The sequence below is a fragment of the Clarias gariepinus genome, chromosome 26 (assembly GCF_024256425.1).
Source record: "Clarias gariepinus isolate MV-2021 ecotype Netherlands chromosome 26, CGAR_prim_01v2, whole genome shotgun sequence".
NCBI classification, from domain to species: Eukaryota; Metazoa; Chordata; class Actinopteri; order Siluriformes; family Clariidae; genus Clarias; species Clarias gariepinus.
Window position 1 is genome coordinate 21,378,177 of NC_071125.1, and position 18,464 is coordinate 21,396,640.

An 18,464-nucleotide genomic window follows, 5' to 3' on the forward strand; every position below is an offset into this window, starting at 1 on the left:
TGATTTTTATTACTTTCTACACTGTAAAACAATGCTGTCATCCAAAATACATATTAATCTCATTTAAATAATCTCCAGTTGATATCGAGATGTATCTTTTACTTGTACTCTGTAAATCCTTCATAACGTCTCAAATCTGAGGTGCTGTTTGTTAATTGGTGATTTCTGAGGCTGGTAACTCTAAATAAACTTCTCCTCTGCAACAGATGTCAGTTTTGGTCTTGCTTTCCTGGGAAGGTCTTCATGAGAGCCAGTTTCATCATGGGGCTTGATGGGTTTTGCAAAATACTGTTATGGCCCCCCCCAAAAAAAAGACTCCAGAAGGGCTGAAACTTAAAAAAAATAAAATAAAATAAAATAATAATAATAATAAAAAGATGTGTCCAAATCCTGTAGTAACAAGAGCCAAATCATGTCAGGTTCACACTTTCACCTATTAACAATAGTTATGAAGAATAAAGAACTGTATTTAAGGTGAAAATCTTAGCAACCATAAAGTGAATTTTATTTCATTTTAGTTTTTTCTTGCCTCATAATTCTGCGTCTACCCCCACTCTATGCATTTTAACATACCCTAAATGTTTTTATTATTAAAATCTTTTCTTACCCATAACTAGTGCAGAAAGGATGGTGAACCTGATACCGGCTATAAATATCACAACCAAGACTACTATAATGGCTAAATGAGCAATGCGTTGAGCTCCCCTACTGTTCATCTGAAATTATTATATATATAATAATAATTATTATTATTTTTATTATCATCTCCGTTGCAAATGCTAAAAGTAATGAAAGCAATAAAATCACAGATATATGGAAAGAGATTAACAATATTCACCCACTATTGTATTTAAAAGTTTGAATATAAAAACATTTCATTTAACCCATTAAAAATACTCCATTATAAATACACCACAAATCATTTTGATTGACACCTTAGAGAGGCTGGCAATTTATAGGTTTGTTTTCCTTTGATCCCTCTAGTGGCTGCAATTAGATTTTTGGTACTAAAACAGGTAGAAACTGAGTGTGTACTTCTAGTTCATGAGACATCATAAATGAAAGCAGACATTACCTCTTAAAGTATTGATGAAAGTAAATTCATAATCATAAAGACAAATTGATTTCTACAATATTCACCTAAGATGACACCGAGAATCAACCAGAAATGAAAAATAGAATTATGTTATATGATACAATTTACTATCAGAAGAATAAGCAAACATTTTTAATGCACCAATCACCAACAGTCAAAGTCATAGAGCACAGAACACAATCCTGAACAACAAATCACTTAGACCTGACGGATTCCCAGCTGAATTCTATAAACATTTGATCATCTGTTTTATGGAAAAACAGCTTCAACAGCATCACCGCCTTTTCTGCAGGATATCTGCATACATTAACGAATTTACTAAGCTATAGCTTACACAGTATCAGTGTATCTTTTACACTCATTAATACGAATAACTTCAGTATGACACACAAAATTATTTATTTAATGAAAAAAACAGAGGAGGTATTTAGTATTTAGTACTTGTAAAATTATATATTATATATATTTATATAGCTTTACTATAGAAACAGAATCAAGAATATACAAGAAGCCTGTGGGTCTCAGCAGGCAAAAACAGTCATTTGTGAGCCTCACAATGAGGGCACAGTGATCTGCATGGCAAGGGCAGTAGGAACAGATACAGTTCATTAGAAAAGTGGAGCAGCATAACTTTGGTATATTACAAGGAAATCAACACACTTCTTTTTTTTAGGAGAGTAAGACAGTACAGTCCTTGTGCAGGGGCTTGTGTATCGTGATACAGGTACACCAGGATGGAGGAAGCAATAAAGGTGAAGCAAAACAACAATCCTTAGTATATACATACAGTATATATAGACACACACACGGTGGCCTAGTGGTTAGCGCTGGTCCGGGTGGTTCATTTCCCGCCTTGGATCTGTGTGCATGGAGTTTGCATCTTCTCCCCATGCTTGGTGGGTTTCCTCCTGGTACTTTGGTTTCCTCCCACAGTCCAAAGACGCGTTCCCAAATTGCCTGTAGTGTCTGAATGTGCATGTGAATTTTGACCGGAGGTCCTACCACAGTTGTAAAATGGAAATAAATACAGTGGTAACTGCCGTTGGTCATAGAGGGTTCTAGATAATTAGATGGAAGTATGTATATATTAAAATGAATAAATGTAGGCTATAGAAATTTGTCCATTTAGGAACCTCTTTAGTCCAACTAGGGACTGTGGAGACCAATGGAGATTACCGCTGTATTTATTTCCATCTTGTAAAGCCGTGATAGGACCTCCAGTCAACATTCACACACACACTATGGGCAATTTAGGAATAGACCTCAACATGGGAATCAACCCAGAAACTTGAAGTGCAAGGTGACAGTACTAACCAATAAGCCACCATGCCACCTATATCAACCGGAAATCTTTTAAATATCCCTATACTGTAAAAGAGAAGGTGATCTTTACTGATTGGCTGTTTTACTTTTAGTCAGGCACCCTATAATGCAGACTGAAAGGCAGGTCGCAAACACAAGTGTTTAGTCCCATTGAGCAATATGATGTTGTTCATCAATTATGTTTTTATTTACCAAAGCGACTGACCTTTAGTTTTACTCAGTGATGACGATGAGGTAGACTCCAGACCTTGATTTGCTAATTATTGCTTTTACCATAGCTTTACTATACCTGTAGAAACATAATAATGAATATACAAGAAGCCTGTGGGTCTCAGCCAGCAGAAACAGGAGTTTGTGCTCCTCACAATGAGGGCTCTGTAATGGCCATGGCAAGGGCAGTAAGAAATGATGCAGTTCATTGGCAAAGTGAAGCAGCATAACTCTAGTTAATTATGAGGAAATTAACAGGCTTCTTTTTCACGAGAGTATAACAGTACAGTCTTTGTACAGGGGTTTGTGTGTTGTGGCACAGGTATACCAGGATGGCGAAAGCAATAAAGGTCAAACAAGACAACACTGTTCTTCTTTAATAGTGTGATTGACCTTTAGTTTGTGTTGCAGTGTTTACTCCACATGGTGTATTCCGAATATATTGATAGAACATTGCAAATATACAAAAATAATTAACCATCATATAATATATAAAAAGTATGCTAACATCCATGCTTTTACCAATTTGGAAGCAGACTTTCTTTTAGCTGCTACTGTCAAGTGGTCGCCACAGAAGTGCATTCAATCCAAACACAACTTGGCACATGTATTGTTTTTTTTTAAGCACCAGATGCCCTTCCTGATGCAACCCACCCATTTTTCTAACTGGGCTTGGGATCAGCATGGCACGCAGTGGCTGAGTAGTATTGGGTGTGGTAACCTACCAACAGCAAGGTTCAAACCCAAATCCTCAAATCCCCTCAAATGTATTATAGTACACTTTCCAAGGCAGGACGGTGATGTAGTGGTTAGCACTGTCGCCTTGCACCTCCAGGGTCCGGGCTCGATTTCCGACCAGTTTCAATTCCCAGCTCTGTGTGCATGGAGTTTCCATGTTCTCCCCGTGCTTGATGGGTTTCCTCCGGGTACTCCGGTTTCCTCCCACAGTCCAAAGACATGTAGATTAGGCTAATTAGCGTTCCCAAATTGCCTGTAATGTGTGTGTGTGCCCTGCGATGGATTGGCACCCTGTCCTGGGTGTACCCCGCCTCGTGCCCTAAGCCTCCTGAGATACGCCCCAGGTCTCCGCAAACCTAAATATAGGATAAAGCGGTATAGAAGATGAGCTCATCTCAGCATCAACTGTTCAAATGAGATTATTGCATATTTTGGATGCCGTCAGCATTGTTTTACAGTGTGGAAAGAACAAAAAAATCAGGAAAGACCATGGAACTCTTATTAGTTGTAGTTTAATAATGTAGTTTTTAACATGTTAACATCCAGGGTGTACCCTGCCTTGTGCCCTAGACCTCCTGGGATAGGCTCTAGGCCCCCTGCGACCCTGAATACAGAATCAAGTGGTATAGAAAATGAGTGAGTGAGTGAGGGTGTATCAGCAGGTGTAATATACAAAGACAAGCAAACAAGGTTACAAAAACAAACAGTTAGGGAACCACAATAACTTAAAAATGCAACTTTGTTATATATATGGATAATAGGTTAGATAAAGTTCTCATATCATTATATGATAATTTCATTAAGTGTTTCATTCCAGCAGTAATTCAATTACCTGTTGCGTTTCAATTCCATGCTATTCACCCTGATTTTATAAGATTTACTTTTATTTTAAACATTTGTGCCACTCTATATTATAAGACATTAGTCGCATTGTCTGGTACTGTGTGTTATATGTGTTAATGTGGTTTAATGTGACTAAACATAATTACACATTATTGCAGAGTGATAAGAAAATATAAATGTTCAGAAATAACTTTCATCTTTTCCAGACAGGAAATTTTATTTTGTGGAAAAGCCTTTTGACAATAATGAAATTTAAAATAATGACATTTTCGCAAAGTATTTGTTCGCATAAATCTCTGATCGTTGCACTTTCCTTTTAAAATAAAATCTAACAATTAATATATCTCTTTATACTTTAAAAAAATACTATTTAATGCTAACCATATGAAGGAAAGTTTGTGAAAATAGGCTTGCTATGCAGAGCTGTATGTTTTTCAGCAATCAAATCCATGATATGAACGTTGTTTTGATCACAGACTGTTGTTGTAATTACAAAGAAACATTAAGTTTGTAAAATATCATCAAATCACCATTAAAAGGCCAGTTGGTAATATCCATAAAAAGTCAATTTTCTCCACTCCTACTCCAATACAGTAAAGCGTTTACAGTTATAAGTGGGTTAACTTTTGGAATATATGCAGCATTTATGCAGAATGTGGAAAGAAGTGCACACGCCCACTCTGTCACCTATCGTATCCAACTATTTTTCACTTTTGTTAACAAGTAGGTTGTTTTCATTTTGTGGACTTTAACCACTTATTGCACTGAAGTTAGCACAGGAGTGTTAAAGATCATGTTAAAGACATGTCAAGATCACATAAACCCAGTTGAAGAAAATGTAAAATACCTAAAATGGGAAATATCTAAAGAGATTTACAGTACCATTGTACTGGTGGATAAGTAAATGTTTGCTCATTTAAAATAAAACCTTACGATTTCATTATTTTTGCAGTACTGTAAGTTTCTACTTTTTAAGATGTTAAAAATCACAACTGTGTAACAAATCTTCTACTTTTAAAGAACATAAAAAAAAGTAAGAAAAGAAAAAATTAAAGGGTTTACTCAGGAAGTAGACTTTGCAAAGAGTTAACAAGATAGGCGCGTCATCTACTGGTAAATTTTCCAAGCTTGCCATCTTATTTTTTCTTATTTTATAAAAAAGAAAATTGTATGTATCTTTAAGTCACTGAGATACAATGGTTTTATAGAGGATTTCAAAAGACTCAACAAATTGTGCCTGGGTATCAAAGATGTGAAGGCAAAAATATCTTATTGTTGTCTGTTGTACTGGGATAAATCTAATGGCACCTCAAAAATTACTACTCCAGGGCAGGCATTTATATTAATATTTATATTTTTATTTATAAATAGTTTTGAAATCATGGCACCAGAACCAGTACAAGGGGAATGATAACATCTGTCACTAATACTGGGTCAAAGGTTGGCTAGCAAAACTGTTAAATGTATTAAACCATGTGTTATTGAACATATTGGACCTTATTGGACCTTTTAAAGACTTTCGTTGCTTGAAAAAAATGTAATGCTTCCTTTTTGATCTTGCCTTGTTCTGTGTCTCGAACCCTTGTCTGTTTTTATCTGGCACTTACAAACATTCTACCTTCTCATGTTCCTTCTTACTACTGCCTCGCCTTTGGGTGGAGTTCTGTAGGTTGCATTACCGCCAACGATAGATCTCACTCTCCCCCAGCTTCCCTATCCTTTAAAGCTGACTTTCCAGTCCTGTCGTCCTCAAAAAAAGAAAGAAAAACATGAAAAGCTTCATTCCCTGAGTCTTTTAGACTCTCCAATCTAAAAGACTCTTAACGCTTGGAGCTGTGACATGATATCTAGCCTTTTCTGAATATATATTTCCTGCATGTGAGCAAAACATTCTCAACACTCTCAGTTTCATGGCGTTCCTCACAGTGTGCCGTAGGGTGTTAATCTACTATTAATACTTCCTCTTTTTCGATTTTTACCTCATCAAATCTACTTTGTCCTGTATTAAATGCAAATGTCTCGCTTTTGGTTCATTATGCCACTTCTGTTCGACTGTGGTTTTGCCTTTCTCTACACTATACCTCTCCTCTGACTTTGTTAATTTCATATTGACCTCAAAATTTACTTTTGGGTTGTTTCTTTTCTAACTATTTTATAGTGATTTTATACACCAGGTCCTGGTGGCTTCTGGGTGTACCTGTACTAGTTATTATAGTCATTTGAAGTGACCCTTCTGTTGCTTTAAAATGTGCATTAGACTGAGACACCGTTAATGAATTTGTGTTTTAGTAAATGTTAGTCTTGTTTGAGTTTTACGTTGATGTTGCTGTGTTTCATTAAATTGACGCTTTTTCGGTTCTGGTGTTTATTAGTGTTTAGCACTTTAGGGTCTCTGTACGTTGTTATTGGATATTCGCGTTAGAAACAGGAAGCAGCATTATGATTGGCTGGATGGTCTCTGGAGGCGGGACCCAGCCTCTTTATTGGCTGTTTATATGCGTATACTTCCGCATTTGGTAATAAACACGGAAGTTTGCGGTTTTGTTCGGTACGTATTTCCTGTCAGGTGATTTTTAGGAGTGGCAGTTTGTGATTATACAGCGTGTCTAGTTACTTCAGAGAAGATTCAAGAAACGTAGATTAATCGCTCGTTGAATTTCGTTTATTTTCCATCCAGACAAAATGCCTATGTTGTGCGGAGGGACCACCGAGGCGAAGGATGCGACTGAGGAAGTGCAGCAGATCTGTAATGAGGTTGGTGTGTTTGTGGAGTTTGTTGGATGGAGTTCACTGCATGCACTGTTCTAGTAAATAAATGCATGATGTAAAAAAAAAAAAAAAAGTTGTGCTTCTCAAGTGACAAGACCTGATGCAGTGTTTACAGTCAGGGTCTGGGCTTTACACGCAGACATACAGCACTCAGTATATTCCTACATCTTTTATTTAAGCATATTGTGCTGGGGCTATGTTAAATAATCCCTTTTCTCTTTTCTCCCTGCTTTAAATTATATACATAATTGATATTGTACGTATTTAGAGCACTTGAGCCTTAAAACAAGGATGTCAAAGCGCACTGAAAAATAAACTTAAAACTTCAGAAACAGTCTAGGTCTAGTTTTTATTAATGTGTATATTTTCCACGTCCTGACTCTGAAAGCAGCACACCTTTTTTTTTTTTTGTATATTGTGTAGCAGAAAGTACCATTTGTATCAGCGATGACCTCATCATGATGAATTTGCAAAAAAAATGTAAAAAAAAAAAAGCTCAAGACTTGCTCATTTGTTAAGTAGTTCTGAGCTTTAAAAATATTTTACTTGGTGTTGAAAGAATTTAAAATGTCTTTCAAAAATTACTGTACAATAAAATACTAATTAATTTTAAACAAATAATCTACAAATGAAATAACATAAAGCAATAAAACCACAGTTGAAAAGATGGTGCAAAACAACAACAACAAATTTCTTTATTCTTTAAATACTTAAATGTCTGGTAAATTTCAATTTAAGCAGGATTTCTGGTAGGTGCAACTGATATTTTCGCTAACTAATGGTTTCTACTAAGTCATGAGTACTTGTGTAATTTTGTCAGTCAATAAAAGGTTATTAGAAGTCATAATTACATGTATTAATGTATTAATCATAGGGCAAGTCATGGGATTTCTAATTACTAATGACTGCTTTTGGAATCACAGATGAAAGCTCATGCTGAGGAAAAAGCTGGAAAAAAGTTCGACGTCTTCACTGCTAAAACCTACAAGTCCCAGCTGGTGGCGGGGACGAACTATTTCATCAAGGTGGGAGGCAACCATACTCTCACAATCCTTGTGTGGAATTGTGCAATACTTTTGTGAAATGCCTGTCAATAGAGATAAATGTTTGTGTGTGCGTGCGTGCGCACGCTTTACAGGTCCATGTGGGTGGCGAGGAATGTGTTCACCTGCGTGTCTATAAGAAGCTGCCACATGCTGGAGGAAACCTGGAACTTCATGGAATCCAGATACCCAAAACCCATCAGGACCCCATCGAATACTTCTGAGCATGCATTCCATAGAGAAAGAAACAGAAGTGAAATGGCACTAACACTCACAAACAAGAATTTTGTTTCAGATGGTTTTACATATGTAATGTTACTTTGTTTAAAGTTGCATTTATTCTGTATTGATTGCTGAACTGACAAGAAATTAGCTGCTTCTTCAGTTAATAAAATGGTAGTGTTAAATATAAATCATTTGCTTTTGATGTTTTTGTTTAATGTTTAGATTTAAATTTACCATATAGTTTTTTTTTTGTGGGAGTGGTTAGTTTTATTAAAGGATACTTTTGCAAATATCTGCACATTTGCATCAAATATAGCTACATATCTCATCAAGTTCCATAACCACAGTGGTGTGTTGTATGCGAAGCAGGATTTTCGCCAACTGCTGACACCTATGCTTAATTCCATGACTGGACTTTCATTAGAGACACGCCTCAGTATTTAACATGGCTTTGAAACCAAATGCAGAGCTGGTTAGAGAGAGAGAGAGAGAGAGAGAGAGAACGCAATCTGCTTTTACTTAAGTAATATTTAGCATAGGGAAAATCAACTTTTATTCACTTTTCCCCACCTCTTTTTATGTCTATATGTCTCTTAAAACACCTAAGCAAATAAAAAGCAATAATAAAGCTTGGTTGCATGTTCTCTGGTTTAAATGTGTGTATGAGGGGGAATTTTTGTGGAAATTGAATTTAATAAATAAAACGTTGTGAGACTGTGTTACCATAATATCCCTTTTTGCTGTATATTATTTGTTCAGCTTAAATGAATTGAAAATATTTTATTAAATAATGTTATATATTTTATGTATACAAGGTGAGTCAAAAACAATCCATACACACTTCAAGAAAGGAAAAAAGTTGTATAAATATTTAAATAATAAATGTATTGCTATATGTTATATTTTGATATATATATATAAAATATTATTAATATTGTATTCATATAATATACATCATGCTATTTTTCTTTTCCTGACGTGTGTATATATATTTTTTGTCTGACTGTACGTTAGATCTACTTTGTATTTCTAACATACAGTATATATATTCTATTATAGGAGGCAGCTTAATTATTGGCTGTCCGCGTTAGGGGCGGGATGTTGCTATGTGATTGACTGTTCTATTTATGGGCGGGGTTTTTTCAACTGCTGTGTGTCCAGGAAGTTCTGTAGTTTGAGATATCGCTCGTGACCGGTAAGTTTTACTATAAATAATAAAAGAAGAGTCCAGTTTGAGTATGTTAACTTTGCAGTTTTGGTAAAAATAAATAAGTAATGTAACGTTTTAGTTATAAAACGTTTACTTGCAAAAACAGTAAGGATGAATAGATGTGGAGGACTGTCCGAGCTGGCAGAGGCCAATGCTGTGGTTCAGCAGATCTGTAATGAGGTTGGTGGAGTTTGATTTTAATTTTCCACATTTCTTGTTTTAGATCTAAGACTGTTCTACAAATTGTATTTGATCAAACATCTTACTCCTTAATAAAATCATTTCAATGTCCAACTGGACTTTGTATACAGTAAACACTGCTGGGTGTTAAATCAGTACTCTACGTGTTAATCCAACACTGGGGAATTTGCTGAGCAGCTGCTCTGGTCAGTGTCCTGATAAAGCTCAGGAAAAACAATCAATAATATATACTCTTTGCTATGTTTTGCTGCAGAGTTTTAAACTTCACCCAACTTAGTGTTTTAATGTTTTTTAAAATTTCAAAATCATTGTATGCATAACGTTGTTATAAACATAACAAGCAATATGTCTTTACAGGTGGATAAGTCTCTATTTTGGGAAAAAAACAAATTGTGTAAAAAACCTTTTGGTGTATTTAAGTAGGGTTGTTTTAGGCAGTAACGTACTTGTGTTATTGACATTACCATGACTTCTGCATGTGACAGTTATCAGTAAAAACAGTTATGTACGGAGCCCTGGAAGTCACCTAGAGGAGAAAAAAAAAAAATCTGTGGCAACAGTTTTGTAATTTGTGCCCTCAGTTTAATAATCCGTTCCCACAACTTCTTAAACTGTTCCCTCAGTTTAATTATCCGTGCACTCAGATTTTGTAATCCGTACCCACAAATTCATAACTCTGTGCGCACGCTTTTGCAATCTGTTCTCACAGGTTTGTATACAGCCTTCTTTTAGAAGAACAGGAAGCTTCCCACTACGTGTTAATGAATCTTATTATCCTATTTATTATGGATTGTTAAGTGTAATACACCGAACTGTCTTACAGCATGCTTACAGTTATTTTCTAGCTATCAAATGATTTGCATTAAAATCTTGTGATAATCAGTACATATTATAATTATTATTGTTGTTCTTGTTGTTGTTGTTATTATTATTATTGAGATTATTATTAAATGAGAAAGAAAGCAGTTAGTCAACAGTCTGTCATAAAACACGAATCCGGGTTTATTAAATATTAATAATAATTATTTTTATTTTATAATGATAAAAGATTACATTTAATTACACTTATTATAAATTAATTCAGAAATGCTTTATTTATAAATAACCTGAAAATTAGTCCAAATCTGACTATCCTATAGGGTGAGGAAAAAGTAAGCTCAAGGTGGATGGAAGCCTAAGGATAGACAGAGACTGTCATTGGGCAGCAATTCGTATGATGTATATAAACCGTAAGATGCTGAATTGACTTATTTACTTTTACCTTTTATAGTCGGAAAAACACATTTCCAAAACTATAATAGGTAAGTGTATAAAATGTAAGTCGCTCTGGATAAGAGCGTCTGCCAAATGTAAATGTAAATTACTACTACTACAGTACTATTACTGCTTGTAGGTATTTTGTTACATTTAGGCTATGCATTTAGAATAAGTTTTTATCCAAAAGAATTCCAAAAGAGAAAGAAAGCAATTAATAAACAGTTGGTTACAGTACACAATGCCAGGTTTATTAAATAATGACAACAAGAATAATAATAATAATAATAACATGCTGATTATCACAAATTATCACAATATTTTAATGCAAATCATTCTTATTACCTCAAAGCTGCTACAATTGATATCTAGAGAATTACTGTAAGCATGCTGTAAGAGAGTTTGATGTATTACACTTAATAATCCACAATAAAACAATATGTAATAAGATTTATTAACACGTAGTGGGAAGCTTCCTGTTCTTCTAAAAGGAGTCTGTGTACAAACCTGTGAGAACAGATTGCAAAAGCGTGCGCACAGAATTATGAATTTGTGGGTACGTATTACAAAATCTGAGTGCACGGATAATTAAACTGAGGGAACAGTTTAAGAAGTTGTGGGAACGGATTATTAAACTGAGGGCACAAATTACAAAACTGTTGCCACAGATTTTTATTTATTTATTTTTTCTCCTCTAGGTGACTACAGGGGCTCCGTAGTTATGTATGTAAGTCAGAGGAAAATATTTCTTGTTAAAAGTAAAAGTGCTGATTATTAATAATTTACAGATGAAGGTTCACGCAGAACAAAAAGCAGGAAAAACATTTGAAATCTTCACTGCTAAATCCTACAAGACTCAGGTGGTAGCTGGGACGAACTATTTCATCAAGGTAGGACACGAAGGCACCCATGCAGTCTTATACTGAATTAACCTCAAGCCTCTTTTACTTTAAATAATAACCTGTATCTCATGGCAACTGACAGGTGCATGTGGGTGGTGAGGAATGTGTTCACCTGCGTGTCTATCAGAAGCTGCCTTGCTATGGAGGAGACCTGGAACTTGATGGAGTACAGATACCCAAAGCCCATCAGGACCCCATCGAATACTTCTGAAGATATATTCCACTGAGAGAGAAACAGAATTGAAACAGCACTAACACTCACAAACAGGAAGTGTGTTTGAATGTCTATTACATTTGGGATGCATCTGATTAAAATTGAGTTTATTCTTATTGATTCCTGAACTGACAAGAAATGAGCTGCTTCTTAAATTAACAAAGGGTTACCGATGAATATCAGTCATTTTAGATTTATTATTATAATTTTTTGCATAGCCAGAGGTGGGAGGTGGTTAAAGACATATACTTTGTTACTGTACTTAATTACATATTTTATATGTCTGTACTTGAGTAGTTTCATTAAAGGATATTTTTAACTTTTACTTCTCTCCAAAATACATCAATTATCTGTACCTCTGTTTAATTACATTTCTGCATGGCGCCACGTTACATAACCACAGTAGTGTGTGGTATTTGAGGCGGGAATTTCACCACCTGCTTAGTATTATGCGTAATTGCATGACTTGCCTTTCATTAGAGACACGCCTCAGAATTTATCATGGGTTTGAAACCAAATGCAGAACTGATTAGAGAGAGTTCTGCTTTTAGTTGAGTAAGATTTAGCATGGGTAATACCACCTTTTATTCACTTATGCTCACCTCTTCACTTATGCTCACATATGTTTATGTCTATATACCTTCAAGTGAATAAAAAGCAATATTAAAAAAGCAGTTGGTTGTATGCTCCCTGGTTTAAATGTGTGTATTACGAAGAATTTTGTGGAAATTTAATTTAATAAATTGAACGTGTTGTGAGACTGTGTTACCATCATAATATTTGTTTTTGCTGTATGTTATTTGTTCAGCTAAAATTAATTTTAAAATATTTCTATTATATTTTATATATACAGAATGTATGCACGCGTCCGGAAAAGAAAACGCTGCATAATTATTTTAATGCTTAAATGCTGTAATGCTAAATAAGTTTATTGCTAATTTATTATATTTTCCTGAAGTTTTTATACATTTTTGTCTGACTGTGTATATTAGATTTACAGTGTATGTTAGATCACAGAAGGCCGCCTAATGATTGGCTGTTCGCGTTAGGGGCGGGACGTTGCTCTGTGAGGGTGTTGCTCTATTTGTGGGCGGGGCTTATTTTGAGTAGGACGTACTGGATTTTTGGGTCTGTTTTATTTTCTGCTGTGTCCAGGAGGTTTGTAGTTCTTCTACAGCTTGTAGACTTCACTCTTTACTGGTAAGTGTTACTATAATAGATGTGTCCGATTTGTGTCGGTTTTAGAAGTCTTTGTTTTAAAAAAGTATAATAATAAATAACAAAATGTTTCCTTGCAGCTGCAGTAATAATGCCTTTAGGTGGAGGACTGTCCGAGCTGGCAGAGGCCACTGCTGCGGTCCAGAAGATCTGTGATCAGGTTGGTGGAGTTTGTATGTTTTATTCCTCCACATTTTTTGTTCTTCTGCTAAAACAGCTTAGTTCAGTGTATTTGGTCACAGTGTCTTACTACTCAATAAAATCACCACTTTTGATTTAACATTTCACTGTCCAACTGGACTTATCCAATGTATAAACACTGCTGGGTGTTAACTCTGTGGGATTGATTAAAGGTATATCTTATATTTTGTCTCTTATCCTAATGCTTGATGTGTTAATCCAACACTGGGGAATTTGCTGAGTAGCTGTTCTGGTCCATGTCCTGAGTAAACAGAAAAAACAATCAATAATAATTAAGGTTTTGCAGTTTTTTGCTGCAGAGTTCCAAATTTAGTGTTTTAATCTTCTTTCAGATTTAACCATCATATGATCATTTGCTTTCATGGTTTATCTCACGGACAAGCTTTTTGAATTTTGTCACGGTTTGAATGCACCTTAAAAGTTTTAAAGCCACTTATTTCATATTTAACAGTCCATAAGTTTTACTATACGGTAAAGTCTTCAGAACAGAGAAGTTTGTGTTTCTCATTAACACAACAAACTGCTTTTTGTGACATTGATAAGAAAAAAAGATGGCTTGGAAAGAAGCGAATGTAAGTCAGTCATTATAGTTTGGTACAGTTATAGGTTCAGGCGTATTCTTTCTTGTTTGCAGAACAACATTGTTATAAACACAACAAGCAATAAGTCTATATTTTGCACGTGCACTGTTTCAAAACCTGATCTGTCGGCGTATGGATGTTTCAGGCTGTGAAGTGTTTGTGTCATTGGCTTTACCATGACTTCTGCATGTAACAGTTAAGAGTAAGAACAGTTGTGTGTGTAAGTTATAGAAAAATATTTTTTGTTTAAAGTTAAAATGCTGATTATTAATAATTTGCAGATGAAGGTTCACGCAGAACAAAAAGCAGGAAGAACATTTGAAACCTTCACTGCTAAATCCTACAAGTCACAGGTGGTAGCTGGGACAAACTATTTCATCAAGGTAGGACACGAAGACACTCATGCAGTATCATATTAAATAAACCTAAAGCCTCTTTTTCTTCAAATAATAACTTGTATTTGATGGCCACTGACAGGTGCATGTGGGTGGTGAGGAATTTATTCACCTGCGTGTCTATAAGAAGCTGCCTTGCTATGGAGGAGACCTGGAACTTACTGAACTCCAGTATCCCAAAGCCCATCAGGACCCCATCGAATACTTCTAAACACATATTGCACTGAGAAAGAAACAGAATTGAAACAGCAGTGTGTTTGAATTTGTATTTCCTTTGTAATGTCATCTAATTAAAGTTGAGTTTATTCTGTATTAATCCTGAACTGACAAGAAATGAGCTGCTTCTTGAGTCAATAAAGTTTTACTGATGAATAATAACACTTCAGTGTTTTTGTAGATTTCTTTTTTGCATAGCCAGAGGTGGGAGGTAGTTAAAGACATATAGTTTGCTACTGTACTTAGTTACATAATTCATATATCTGTACTTGAGTAGTTTTATTAGAGGATATTTTTACTTTCACTCCTCTCTAAAAATAAATTACATATATCTGTACCTTTGTTAAATTACATTTCTGCAGGGTGTCACGTTACATAACCACAGTGATGTGTAGTATTTGAAGTGGAAATTTCACCACCAGTGTCATGCTGGTGTAGTGGTTAGCACTGTCGCCTTGTATGGAGTTGATTATGTGCCAAAATTTAATAAACAAACACAATCTGCATCGCAAAGAAAAAAAAAATTGAAAAAAAAATCAGCCAGACATATTAACAATCCACTATCTTTAGGATAGAGCCCTGTAGGGGAATACAGTTATATCAAACCACAGTTGCTTTTTCATGTTTGGCTTTTTATATCCATAACTGACGTATGCAACATGATGCATCAAAATCTTTTAAAATTGATCATATCTACATTTAAATAATCTGTGTTTGTAGTACATTACTACATTGTAAACAGCGGTTGAAGCGCGAGGTGTAGATACAGTAAGATGCAAGAATCATTGTATTATGAAATTTATGAAACTTTTTACAAGCAGGTTTGTAATAGAATTCAGTTTGTAATTCAGTATGTTTACTGTTCATTTAAAGCTTTTTTTCCCCCTTATAACTTTGTTTAAGATTATTTAAATGTAGATATGATCACTAATTATAAAAGATTTTGATGCATTATGTCGCATACGTCTGGTATGGATATAAAAAGCCAAACATGATGGCAGTTCTTTCAGCCTTCAATAGTTAATTAAAAAGCAGCTGTGGTTTGATATAACTGTATTATTCCCCTACAGGGCTCTATCCTAAAGATAGTGGATTGTTAATATGTCTGGCTGTCTGGATATATAATGGACACTTTAAAACTGTTCCTCGCTCATATTCCTCTGGGACATAAGGGTAAACCATATAAACACGTTGTTTGAGGTCTCGGGAGAATAGTAAGATTAAAGAGAGAGTAAATTGAATGATAGCGCCATCTGCTGTTTTGGAAAAGGAAGTTGCTCCATTGCATTTGTGAGAAAATAGGTTGGCGCATTTGTGAGAAATTAAAATTGTTTTCTTTGCAAAGCAGATTGTGTTTGTTTGTTAAATTTTGGCACATAATTAACTCCATAGCCTTGCACCTCCACGGTCTGGGTTTGATTCCTCTCATCCTTGCGTGCATGGAGTTTGCATGTCCTCCCTGTGCTTGGTGGGTTTCCTCGCACAGTCGAAAGACCTGCAGATTAGGCTAACTGTCGTTCCCAAATTGCTTTTAGTGTGTGTGCCCTGTGATGGATAGGCTCCCTGTCCAGGGGGTACCCCGCATTGTACCCTAAGTCTACTGGGATAGGGTCCAGGCCCCTCGCGATCCTGAATACAGGATAAAGCGGTATAGACGATGAGTGAGTGAGTAAATTATTATGCAAAATTGCATGACTTAACTTTCATCAGAGACATGCCTAAGAATTTACAGGGTTTGAAACCAAATGCATAGTGGGTTAGAGAGAGAGAGAGAGAGAGAGAGAGAGAGAGAACTCTGCTACTTGAGTAATATTTGCCCTAAGGAATCTTTACTTTTACTCACTTTTACCCACCTCTCTTAATGTCTTTATGTCTCTTAAAAATACCTGTAATGAAATAGAAAGCAAAAATAAAAATTGGTGCATGTTCTCTGGTTTGAATGTGTATATGAGATATAATTTTGTGGTAATTTAATTTAATAGACTGAACCTGTTGAGAGACTGTGTTCCCATAATACTATTCTCTTTTACTGTATGTTATTTGTTTACCGCAAGGGTGCAAGGGAGCAAGGGTGAATTCAGCTTAAATACACTTAAAAATAATATTTTGTGAAATAAAACTTGCATTATTTAATTATTTTACATTTAGTTACTATAGAAATCTGAAATCACAGATAAGGCCAAAACCCAGCCTAATAAATGACTGTTCGGATTAGGGGCAGGACATAGCCTAGTGATTGACTCTTCTGTTTAGGGGAGGGGCTTATTCCAACTTGCGAGTCATATGTACAGGACAGTAAGTCCCCAAGTTAAGAACATTCGAGGTTACATTAAGAATTTTGGCAGATACAAACGGACTGCGTTTCTACAAACATTCATAGATGGGAACAAATCGCGGAAGTAGCTCACGTGTATTGTACAGAAAATAGACACTGCAGTGCACCAAATACCAGTATTTACAATTATATACAATATCTCAGTGTGTAAGTGAATATATAAAATGTCCAAAGTCCGGTTTATTGTGTGTGTCTGTGTGTGTGTGTGTGTGTGTGTGTGTGTGTGTGTGAGGTGCTGAAGAAATGAGTCGTCCTCACCGGTTTCAATTAATCAGTCTGGAAGCATGATCGCAAATGATCGAAAATGTTTGTCCTGTAATGCTGTCATGATGTTAAATACTGTAATCCTAATTATTGAAAAACCTCAACGAGACAGAGTTCACAGTTTAATATAGCTTTGAAACAAAACGGCAACGCGTAAGTGCACAGTAAACACCGTGTAGCGTTGTGTTTTCCCCTGACATCTTCCTGAGCTCCGTTTAAACAAGGTCAGCTGACCCCACTGCGTCAATGGGATTCCTTTCACTATTTGATAGACTCAGTCTCACAAGAGTATAATGCGGGACCAAAACACCAAACCTGGGTGTTGTATACAGAATTTGCATCAAAGGTGTAAATCTCACCTTGATCGGACTTCGAACGTTCTTTTATAACCGAACTTGTTCATAATGGAAGTTTGTAGCTTCGCTCTTTATTGGTAAGTGTTAGTATAATAAAGTACAGGGGTTGTTATAGCCCCAAAGTTTATCTCAGAGACACATTTTACATGTTTTACAGCTATTTCTTTCACATTTTTTGAAAGGAGCCTCCAGTGTCAGCTAGGGATGGGTATCATTTGATGTGATTTATCGTTTCTGGCATACTTTTTCCTTTTATGCATTTCTTATGACATTGGTATAAACACAACATGCGACATGCGCTTGTACTGGTTCAGGAAAAACCTGATGGTGTAGTCATTTGTCAAAGTCAGACTGTTTCAGTCAGTAAAGTGTTTGCGTTATTCGAACCACATGTCACAAGACTTCTGCATGTGATAGTTATGAGTAAGAACCGTTATGTGTGTGAGTCATAGAAAAAAAATTCTGGTTAAAAGTGCTGATTATTAATAAATTGTAGATGAAGGTTCATGTAGCAAGAAGAACATTTTAGACCTTCACTGCTAAATCCAACAAGAGAAAGGTGGTAGCTGGGATGAACTATTACATCAAGGTAGGACACAAAGACATTTCATAAATGTTTAACATTTTTAATAATAAGTTAGGGGGTCAGGGGTAGCTCAGTGGTTAAGGCATTGGACTACGGTTCGGAAGATCCCAGCTTTAAAGCCCACAACCACCAAGTTGCCACTGTTGGGCCCTTGAGCAAGGCCCTTAACCCTCAACTGCTCAGATGTATAATGAGATAAAAATGTAAGTCGCTCTGGAAAAGAGCATCTGCCAAATGCCTAAATGTAAATGTAATTTGAACAAAATGTTTATTATTAATTTCAT

At 35.6% G+C, this 18,464-nt stretch overlaps 4 protein-coding genes across 4 annotated transcripts in view; all 4 read left to right on the top strand.

The window, feature by feature from the left end:
* Positions 1 to 6,764: 6,764 nt before the first annotated feature.
* Positions 6,765 to 8,975, top strand: LOC128513890 (cystatin-B-like). Its single transcript, XM_053487443.1, has 3 exons — positions 6,765 to 6,964; positions 7,903 to 8,004; positions 8,118 to 8,975. The coding sequence occupies exons 1-3, from the start codon at positions 6,893 to 6,895 to the stop codon at positions 8,244 to 8,246; spliced, it is 303 nt and encodes a 100-aa protein (XP_053343418.1). The 5' UTR covers positions 6,765 to 6,892; the 3' UTR covers positions 8,247 to 8,975.
* Positions 8,976 to 9,327: 352 nt separating this feature from the next.
* LOC128513895 (cystatin-B-like) lies at positions 9,328 to 13,068 on the top strand. Its single transcript, XM_053487448.1, has 4 exons — positions 9,328 to 9,442; positions 9,564 to 9,637; positions 11,701 to 11,802; positions 11,897 to 13,068. Exons 2-4 carry the CDS (start codon positions 9,569 to 9,571, stop codon positions 12,023 to 12,025), a joined length of 300 nt encoding a protein of 99 aa, XP_053343423.1. The 5' UTR covers positions 9,328 to 9,442; positions 9,564 to 9,568; the 3' UTR covers positions 12,026 to 13,068.
* Positions 13,069 to 13,131: 63 nt separating this feature from the next.
* LOC128513893 (cystatin-B-like) lies at positions 13,132 to 14,803 on the top strand. Its single transcript, XM_053487447.1, has 4 exons — positions 13,132 to 13,228; positions 13,327 to 13,406; positions 14,310 to 14,411; positions 14,506 to 14,803. The coding sequence occupies exons 2-4, from the start codon at positions 13,338 to 13,340 to the stop codon at positions 14,632 to 14,634; spliced, it is 300 nt and encodes a 99-aa protein (XP_053343422.1). The 5' UTR covers positions 13,132 to 13,228; positions 13,327 to 13,337; the 3' UTR covers positions 14,635 to 14,803.
* Positions 13,206 to 18,464, top strand: part of LOC128513892 (cystatin-B-like) — a 29,711-nt gene continuing 24,452 nt past the window's right edge. Inside the window, exon 1 of the mRNA XM_053487446.1 lies at positions 13,206 to 13,228. The gene's annotated coding sequence lies outside the window, so the exon portion shown is untranslated. The remainder of the gene's footprint in view (positions 13,229 to 18,464) is intronic.